At 37.5% G+C, this 10,289-nt stretch overlaps 1 protein-coding gene across 1 annotated transcript in view; it reads left to right on the top strand.

Moving 5' to 3' along the window:
- LOC122180838 (leucine-rich repeats and immunoglobulin-like domains protein 3) overlaps nucleotides 1-7,694 on the top strand; it is a 50,975-nt gene extending 43,281 nt beyond the window's left edge. The window contains exon 19 of the mRNA XM_042872750.1: nucleotides 7,516-7,694. Within this exon, the coding sequence (XP_042728684.1) occupies nucleotides 7,516-7,694 (179 nt within the window). The remainder of the gene's footprint in view (nucleotides 1-7,515) is intronic.
- The last annotated feature ends 2,595 nt before the right edge of the window (nucleotides 7,695-10,289 follow it).

Below are 10,289 nucleotides of genomic sequence, written 5' to 3'. Positions count from 1 at the left end.
GGCAGAGATCAAAGCAGATAAACTTTTTTTTTTTTTTTTTTTTTTTTCCATTTTGTATATGCAGCAATTTAAAGTATGTACTTGATTTTTTTTTTTTTTTTTTGGGGGGGGGGGTGGTTGAGAGGCAGGAAGAATGAGGACATAAGCAGTTTCCTCTCAAAATTATTTTGCAAACACAGATTTTTGTTTTCTGTACAGAAAAGTCTGATTGACTTTTAACACCCATTTTGGCTGAGGCTAAGAAAATCTTTTCTGCTTATGTAAGTGAACTGAGGTCTATTGGATCTGCCTACAGATATCTAGAGTCTCTCCAGGACTCTATGTCTCTTCACTCTGTGGAAGCTGCTGGCTCTGGATAACACAATTTTTTAGTGATGGAAAGCAGAAGGAGATGGAGCCCATCTGCTAGCCACAGGAACTTCCCTTGCTAACCCCATGTATTTCCAGTTGGAAGTCCAAGACAGAGTCAATGCCTGCTTCAAAGCCTGAAGCAGGAACAGCTTCCCTCCCACCCTGCCTGGGTGCTGGGAGAGCTGCTCAGGGCAGCCAACCTGGGTGGCCAGGAGACAGGGACTGCACTGGGCACAGGGAATTGTCTTCTGAAAACTGGACCAGTTTTTCTTGTGCCTGTGAATCCAAAAAATATCTATCTACATCATAAAGAGAAACAAAGCACAACCTTCTGTTGTCACTGAAATTTGATAAAAATTCCAGAAATTAATTTGTACCTCCACGAGCTATGTGATACCCAGAAAGCACCATCATTCAAGGCACTGAAAAACCTGATTTATTATATACAGGTGTGAGCTAATTATATTTATTACTTATTATTTTATTATGTATTTAAAAAAAAAAATAGAAAAGTCCTACTGTTTCAGTTGTTGGGTTTCAACTCAGAAGAAGCAAAGGAAGCTAATTGTCTTGCATTGTTTATTAAGAAAGTGAAGAATATGTTTGATGGAGGAATTACATCTATTTTGTTTGGCTTCGAGAAGTTCACAGTCTCACATGAGACTTAGTCCCGCCACAAGCCGATGAGGGGAAGCCTCATGGCACAACTCCTCACAGAGAGCATAAGGGCAGCACTGCACTCTGCTCTCTGATGACAGTGTCAGGGCGCGAGGGAATGGCATGGAGCTGAATCAGGGATGGGTAAGGGTGGGGCTTAGGGAGAGGTTCTTCACCAGAGGGTGATGGGCATGGAACTGGCTCCTCAAGAAGCATTTGGAAAATGGTCTCAGGCACACGTCTGATTTTGGGATGGTCCTATGCAGAGTCAGGAGTTGGATTTGATAATCTTTGTGGGTCCCTTCCGGATTTTATATGACTCCATGATTCTGTAAGTTCCAGCTTTCACTTGGTCTGAGCATCCACAATACCTGAGTGAAGCAAATAGGCATCTGACTAGACACTATTCATCCTCCAGATTCAGCAGTTTATGTCTGTTTTCCATTTTTTTCCCATGCATCATCCTGTCAGATCAATATTTCATCATGAAACAAGGAAATAAACTATTTTTAGTTTGAACCAAAGTATTGAAAATTCCTTACTGCCAGTATGCATTGTTGCATTTGAGCATTTTATGTATACATGCATGTGTTGCTTGTTTGTCTGTGTAACAATAATAAATTATATTACCAAATGTGTATTCTTTTCTTAATATTTAAATGCAAACCCAGGACCCCTTAACCAAGGTTCTCTCTTTTTAATGGTAGAAAGTAAAAAGCAGAACATTCAGTTAGTGCCTTTACTGCAATTTCGCACCACTGCAACCAGAGAGGGGATTGCTTTCTGTAAGAACAATCTTTTATCTTCATAACCCTTGCTTGAGGTTCCCTTTCAACCCATTAAGGTCAAGATCTTGCAGTCGTCAAGTACAATGAATTTTATCATGCTTCCCTCCCTTCAGCAGGTAAATGTAGTTAGGTTTTTATTCCTTTAGGAGAAAAAAATTGTGTTTTTTAAAAAATTATTATCTTTACTTTTTTTATAAATTCTAACAATCATTTTATAGATGGCCATTCTGTGGTCAGAACTTTTCTGGGTGTGATTTCCTCATTCTAACTTCTTTCAGTACTTTATAGTTCGAATTATTCTATTTGAACAGTTTATAATTATACAAAAAATAGAAATAATTTCTTAAAAGAAGTGTTAAAATACTATTTTTTAATACAGTAAACATCTTGAGACTTGCCTCTTCCCTGCTTAGTTAAAACACATCTTTAGGGCCTCTTTCAGCTGATGCCCAAGAATTGCAAACATTTTGTTAGACTAAACGCTTTTTGATGTGTTGTGCTCAGAGGAAAAATCTGACTTGAAGATGTCAACAATGGTCTGAAAAAGAATCCTTCCTACAAGGATTAATACTCTTTAATATGCTGATTAATCAGCTTTTAAATAATGAATATCCTTAAGTAATTCTTTCCAAGTAAATGGGATTCTGGTATACGATAATAGTATTTGAAAAATCAATAGTGATTAACACCTGAAGTGTATTAAGTGCACAGCATAATTATTTTCGGAGAAGAAAAAGTGCTTAGTAACACATTCGTTGTCTATCAGCACTGCTTGGCTGTACGCCTTAATTAGGGCTTTCTCTTTTTCCCACGGGTAGGCAACAAGCCCCCCACTGACTCGAAGCAAAGCCTGGCGGAGAGCGGATGGTCCCACACTCCATCAAGAGATATTCCACACTCTGTGGGGGCCACTTTGTGTTTGCGCTCGGATCCTCTTAACTCCACTTGCTCAACAATGCACCTAAACAACAAGTTACTAAGGGCATTCAGTATCTCAAATTGCTTGGCACTTTGCAAAAGTAAGTGATAATTGGCCCGCTCTTTCCACCTCTAATTAGTGCTATGCATTGTAGATGGCTTCTGAAAGCTCTTTATGATCTCCCAAGCAAAGGCAACCTCAAAAAGCAAGTAAATAGCAGTCTTTCTTTTTTTAAATCCCAGTTATAGTTACTATTCAATGTTAGGTAGGAAAATTCTACCTCTTCTTTATAAGGGAATACAATCATTTGCAAAGGTTCTAAATTTTTAAGTGGCATGCCACTCCCACAACTTTATAAGCATTTCATAAATGAAAACGTCAGATGTCCTGTTGGGTGAACTAGGACTGAGCCTTTTCTCTGTGCTTCCTGGTAAGCTCAGAAGTAGACTTACTCTATCTTTCACTTTTACACCTACTCCTATGTTACTTTTCCTGCCTTCTGAGTATTCTTCTTTCATGCAAATTGTATTCAGGATACAATTTTCCCTGTAAATTGATTTAGCTTTTTAGATCAATAACTTCTTTCAGAAAACAAACCCACAGCTCTTATGTCTTTGTGTGACTTTAGATATGGGAGGTGTCTTTTGGAATTAAAGCAACTCTCACTCTCACACTTCTGAAATTTTGCAAACTGTGCATAACTCTTTGCAGAAGAAAGACTAAAATTACTACTGGTCTTTGCTTCTCCAGGCTGCATGTATTATTTTCTGTCCTCTCATTTTTTGCCTATCCTTTGAGATCACCAATGTGAACAACAAATACAAGCACTGACCTGACATCCTAAAGGACTTTTTTTCCGGTGTCTTCGATCCATTTGTTGTTCTGTTTGTTCATTTGTTTTTCAGAAGTTTTCAACAGCTATAACAGATCAACTTAAAACAAAAAACTAGATCTCAGATTGGAGGACTCAGTGCTCTACCTTGTTCCCAGAAGTGAACAAAACCAGAATAATTCACCAAATCTAAATCAGCTGTACAACTTTTTTCAAGCTGTTAGATACTACATGATAGCACTGTGCTCTTAACTATGAGACAAAACATCATCCTTCTGACTATCTCTCTTACTTAGACCTACGGACTTTATTTAAACATTCCTTTAAAATAACATTTGTAAAGGCTGACAATTTCACAATCCTGAGGAGAAATGCCAACCTTTTTAAAGCCATGCGATAAAACTCCCATTAGCTTCAATTATTACCCCCATTATTTGATGCTCATTTGCTGTGTGTGTGGCAATAATACACATTCCAAGTTTAACATCAAAAAGACCAAAAATTGCAGTTGGTGTAACAATGTAGTGAGTTAGAAAGGGTGAATGGAAGGTTCCTCATTTGGGAACTTCTGACACCCCAGAAGAGATAGTCACAGAAACCTGCAGGGTGCAGCAGGATTTGCAGGTTTTCCTGCCAGGTTGTTAAGCCTGAGGCTGCTACAGAAAATAACACCTAAGACTACACTGACTGTTCTGGAAGCAGCCTGCGCTCCTTCTTCCACAGGAAAAAAAAAAAAAAAAAAAAAAGTAGTATGAGAAGTTAAATACATGTTATCTTATGTGCAGAAAGTACATATAAAATATAAAATATGTGTGTACATGCATACATATGTGCTTGTGTGTATATGAATTTACAGGTATAATATAAATGGAAGTCTGAGCATTAAGTGCACGTAATTCAAATCAAGCAAACAGGATAAAAGATATGCATTAGAGAACCATAGCACACATGCAAACTTTGTGGCTTAGACAAGCTTCTACAACACCAGAAATGGAAGAACTTAAAGTATAAGCACTGACATACGTTGTCTGGTTTGTTTTCAACTATTTTGTAATTTTTGAGCCCCTAAGCATCTTTTGCTGTGAATTTGAACATCTATTAAACTTACAAAAATTAGCTTGTTTTTCTTGATCTGTTGATTCTGTGATCATTAACACCAGACTGGTGTATTACTGAAGTAAATGGAAGTGAACACAGAAGTGAGATCAAGTGTGACTATGTTATTGCACTCTGCAAAAGTGGACAATACCCTGTTTAATGCTATCTTCAAGATTTTATGCTAGACTTGTGCAAGCTGTGAACAGATCAAATGCGATCAAGCACAGAGTTAACCCTGTGGAGGGTGACAATATCTGAGCCAGCACCTTTTCAAGGGCATTTATACCCACGGAAAAAAAATTGAATGTGTTTAAAGAAGCAGAGCAAGGTTTTTATAGCTTCAAATGACTGTGCTGTTCCTAATCTCAGATACAATGCCCCAAACTTCTGTTTTTTACCATAATAAGTCAGATTCTTTAAGCCACAATTGACTGTTATATTGTTTTCAGCAGTAACAACACAGCTTATGGTACAACCAGGACCCTTTGCCACTGGTTCCATATCACAGTGCATGGTGCTGTTTTTGAGGCCACATGACAAACTTCGTGAATTAAAGGTTAAAAATAACCCCAGGGAAAAAAAAAAAGAAAAAAAAAAAGCACCTCATGATCTGCCTTCCTGCAAGGCACCACAAACACCTGTGCTCACATCATGGAGCGAGCAGGTCTGAGCAGGCAGCAGAACTGAGTAGGAAAATCTTCAGCCACAACTGCTTGGGAAAATGGTTCTGCTGAACTGCTCTTAGGGATGCTCTGATGCGTAGCATTCCCTATCTTCCTCACCTGAAAAGTTGTCCACAGATAAGGAAAGGTCCTCAGGCCAGAGGTTGAAAGCTGTGAGTCTTCAGGCATATCTGATTTGTGATTTGCTGAAGAAATAGTATTAGAGGCAGTTTTGGACTCCCCATGTTTCTTCAACAGTTGCAGTTATGATTATTTTCCTGTCAGCTAAAATCAGTTCTACCTCACCAGAAGTCTGCACATCTAGATGCCAGCACATGAGGGAGTTCTGGTCAGGAAGGAAGGATGCCCACCACCCATCCAACAAGCTTTGTTATGAGTCCTGAATACATGTTATGTATTCCTGAATACATGCCAAAATGCTTTACTCAATCAGGGCTTTCTGCAATAGTCTGGAGCTCAGACAGCTCTGAATATCAGTATATGCCATTAAACAACAGCAACAAAGGGATTTGGCATTTGCAGAATAGTCATAGAATCATAGAATCATAGAATGGCCTGGGTTGAAAAGAATCACAATCTTCTAGTTTCAACCCCCCTCTATGTCCAGGCCAGCCTGCACAGAGCCACATCCAGTCCAGCCTTGAATGCCTCCAGGGATGGGGCATCCACAACCTTATTGGGCTACCTTTTTCAGTGTGTCACCACCCTTGTGTGAAAAACTTCCTCCTAATATCTAACCTAAACCTTCCCCAGTCTCAGTTTAAAACCATTCCCCCTTGTCCTATCACTATCCAGCCTCATAAACAGCCATTCCCCTCCTGTTTATCCGTTCCCTTCTAGTACTGGAAGGCTGCAATGAGATCTCCCCAGAGCCTTCTCTTCTCCAAGCTAAACAAGCCCAGTTCTCCCAACCTTTTCCCGTAGGAGAGGTGCTCCAGCCCTCTGATCATATATATATATATATGATCATTGAATGATCATCATATATGATCATCATGATCATCATGATATTGAAAAGCATTACAGTAAGTTTAAGAGACAATGCATAAAAAAGTCAGACAGCTATACTTAAAGATACTTAAAGATTAAAATAATAATAATAAAAAAATCCTGCCACTTAATCTTAAGCTGTTACCATTTTTTAAACAACAAAAGTCGTGCAAGAGATTATGGTTTTAGTTTTAACTCTGAATGCCCTTTTTGTTGATTTTATTTTAACATACTTTATTATTTATTTTTTTATGACACATAGACATATACATGTGTAAAAAGCACATTTATTTATAATTTAAGTGATTAATTTTTATACAAACTGAAATATACAGAAGACTAAGCTTCTTAGCTAGATCTTTTGATACTATTTTAAGTTATATTATTATACTAATAATGTGCAAGTCCAAGGATTTAACACTGTCCCAGGAGAATTAGCCTCTGAGGAACACATTGCTCACAGCTGCAGTGGAATATCCATCACTGAACATTTCGGCACTTCCAATTCCATCTTAGTGACATCAGTGGGATAGCTGGAATATTACTCACATGTGGTACTTAGGGAGCGTACGTATGAATTTATCAAAGTTATAGAAAAGTAATTTAGTGTTCATCATTAGCAGTATTTTTCTAAATATAACAACAAAAATTAAAAAAAAAAAAAGAATGAAAAAAAAATAGTGGATCTTAAATAGTGGATTTTTTTTCATTATGATTAAAATAAAATGTAATTTTCCTAAGTTTAAAGTGATCAACAAACCTCTTCCTGTTTAATTCAGTTTCACAAAAATGAGAAATTCATAGTGTAGAATTAACTTAGCCAAGCGTATGGAGACTTTTTTATTGCTTATAAATTATTTATAGATCACTGAAAAGATAAAGTCAGTTATCAAATACCTGCAATTCAATGAAAGCCCTGGTTTCTTTGCCACTGCTGCCAGATTTGGGCCCATCCTGACCAGGTGGTAACTGCCTTAATTTTGACATTGCACATGTGGACCAAGGCATCTAAAAACCAGTAGCGTAGCATTGGATGTAGTAGGATGCTGACTTCTCTCTAGAAAGTTGCTATCTGCAGGGCTCAAGTCAATTACATTCCAAGAAAACCAGTCCAGGGAGACACTGAACTATTTGTCTTGCAGTACTGCTAAATCGTTGCAAACTTTTAACCTATTTATTTTTCTACTTACTTTCCAGAAACAGCAATAGAGAACAAAACTGCAAGGATGGTCCCTGAACCAGAAGTTTCTCATTTGACAATATCAGCACAACCAGAAAAGGATTTTGAGATTCAACATGTGCAAGTCTCTACATTGCTATTTCCTTTTGATAGATCAGAGAGTACAGAGAGGCCTGCAAAAGAAAACAGCAAGTGAGAGGAGTTGTCTAAGCTGCAGGCCTGGGAAGGAAAACAACAAAGGAAAAAATCTCACTGTGAACAATATACATGTACAATTTCTCTCAATGATCTCTAACAAGATCAGTACAAGGAAAGTGTCGGTGATGAGCATTCACCAATTAAGCCTATTGGAGCAGAGTGCTGGTGCTTTCTGCAGCTCCAGCTGGTGCCTGGCCCATCCAGATCAGTACATGGCAGCCTGCTCCTTGGTGCTCCAGCTCAGGAAGTTGGCCAGTGTTGGTAAACATGGCTATGGCAAGTAACTGCTTGAGCGTCTGTGGAAGTGGTGCAGCGTGAATTTCGCCTTTTTCTTACCAAGACAGAGCATGCTTAGTTAGCTTTATATAATAATGAGGAAAGCAATAGGCAGCAAACAGCAAAAAAAGGGAAGCAAAGATGGATGATGTACAGTCTGCTGGTTCACCAGCTTCCCAGTGATATTCACATGATAATTTTGTGCAAAATCTCAGTGCTGCTTGCTGTGCTGCAACACTGCGCATTCATTTTCTGGGAGCTGTGAATTATGTCCTCCTGAGTCTTTACTTCTCCATTCTACTACTAACCTATCCTCCTCTTATATCTGACATCAAACAGGACTTTATAATTCATCTCAGCCCTCAGCAGCACAGCAGACTCATCATTTCTTTTCTTCACATAGAAAACTTCAACTAATATATCCTAAATGCCTTCTGTAATGTTTCATTTTTGGAACTTTTTTAGTTTGCAGGGAATGTACTTTTTTTACAGGGTCCTCATTTTGTATTTTTATATGATATTTCTTTTTAAGCACAGCACTTCCCCTCAATTTTACTAAGCCTCATAAAATTTAATCTGTTAATATTTCCATAATATAATTTGTTACATCAGCATACAAGAAGAAAACTATTAAATGATTACATGTTCCAATAACTACACCAATTCAGAAGCAAGAAGTGTCTCTTGTTATTATTGCAGTGACTTTTAACATAGCTACAATTTATAATGTTTTGTAAATATATGTATATATTTTATATATATAGTATATTTAGCTATTTAATCATATGCATAAAGGTGTACAATGGGAAACATCTAAAAATATAAGGTTTAATCTCAATTAGTCAAAGGGATTTTTCCACTTATTGGAGAGGAAAAGAAACCTCCAATGGCTGATTCACTCCAAATGCCTTGATTGCTCATTTCAGAAAGGTAGTAATCACTCTCTAGAGGTGTCTGCCTCTCTCTACTGACTACAGAAGGAGCCAAGACAACTGCTTTAAAATAGATACCCAACTTCCAAATTGCTAAAATTACACAAGATGAGTCCCAGCTGCAGCTTGTTCCCTCTGGAACAGTCAATTAGACTTAAATTCTTCAAAGATTGAGGCTCTAAGTCTCACTGATTTCACACTGTGAAGCTCTTTTAGTCACTGACTTCAGGAGTTGCCTAAACACAGTGCATGTTTAATTTTGGAAGCCTCGGAACGCTGACAAAAATGTTACCAAATCTCCCTCGATGATTTAAGTAAGTGATGTCTTCAAATATCCATGCTTTTCTTCTGGTAGAAATTTCCATCTCCAGAGCAGAAGGGATCGTGTCTATGCTTCAGTTGGAGGAACCCACTCCACCACAAAGAGAGGAGGACAAGAGGCAGTGGTGTCTTGGAATGCCACAGCTAGATTTAACAGAGCATGTCTTTTACATTCTCTTTTTTTTTTTTTTTTTTTTTTTTGCCACTTCTTGATCTTTCTTGCCTCTAAACTTGCATTTATTTAAAAAGTTACTAAAAAAAAAGAAGAACAAAAAAGCACAACCCAACATACTAAAACAACTAGTAGAACAGAGCTGGCAGGTGTTTTACTACAGTAGCACCATCCTGAAATTACTTCCACTTATTTTTATTCAAATCGATGACATTTCAATTTGAGTGCTCCCTAATGACATAAAATTAACTCTTCTTTTTTCCTCTTTGAAGTTACATCATTGTAGATGTTGATTGTTTAATTGTCCTTCCAATCATGCACTTAACTTCCCACTTAGCCCCATGCAGGATATGACTTGAAGACATTAACAGTCGTCACTAATGTGGATTGCCTTAGGACATTTGAGTTTATTTGTAATAGAGGCAAACACTCAGTGTTTGGATGAGTTTTATAAATGCTGAACATTTTCTACCTTAGGCAAAGTATTTGGAAAGAGTTCATATGGTTTTTCTGGTTGTAATCAGTGCACTAAAATTATGCATAATTTGGTTTTCATGGTTTCAGAGCTGGATCACATAAAGTCAAGTTTAATTATTACCAAAAATAAATTCCTGTATGAACCTTGGTATATTCACCATGGGCTTATGACACACTAGTAGGAGATTCACAATTGCTAGGAAATCATTTAAGAACGTTTTATGGGTTTGCCTCAAATGCAAGTGAAATTGCAATGGTTGATCACAGAATTTGAAATAAATGATCATGAAGTCTTTGTGCTAATATTGACTAAAAGTAAAAGCAATTGCTATACCCACTAGGCAGAAGGAAGGTGGGAAACTTCTGCATTTAGAAATATTTCCTTGATAAATATCCCATTATATGAGATGAGATT

Source organism: Lagopus leucura, unplaced genomic scaffold (assembly GCF_019238085.1).
Source record: "Lagopus leucura isolate 7727_CA_CO unplaced genomic scaffold, USGS_WTPT01 Super-Scaffold_100008, whole genome shotgun sequence".
Classification (NCBI taxonomy): domain Eukaryota; kingdom Metazoa; phylum Chordata; class Aves; order Galliformes; family Phasianidae; genus Lagopus; species Lagopus leucura.
The sequence above is the reverse complement of the archived record's forward strand: the minus strand, read 5'-3'. Positions and strand labels throughout refer to the sequence as shown.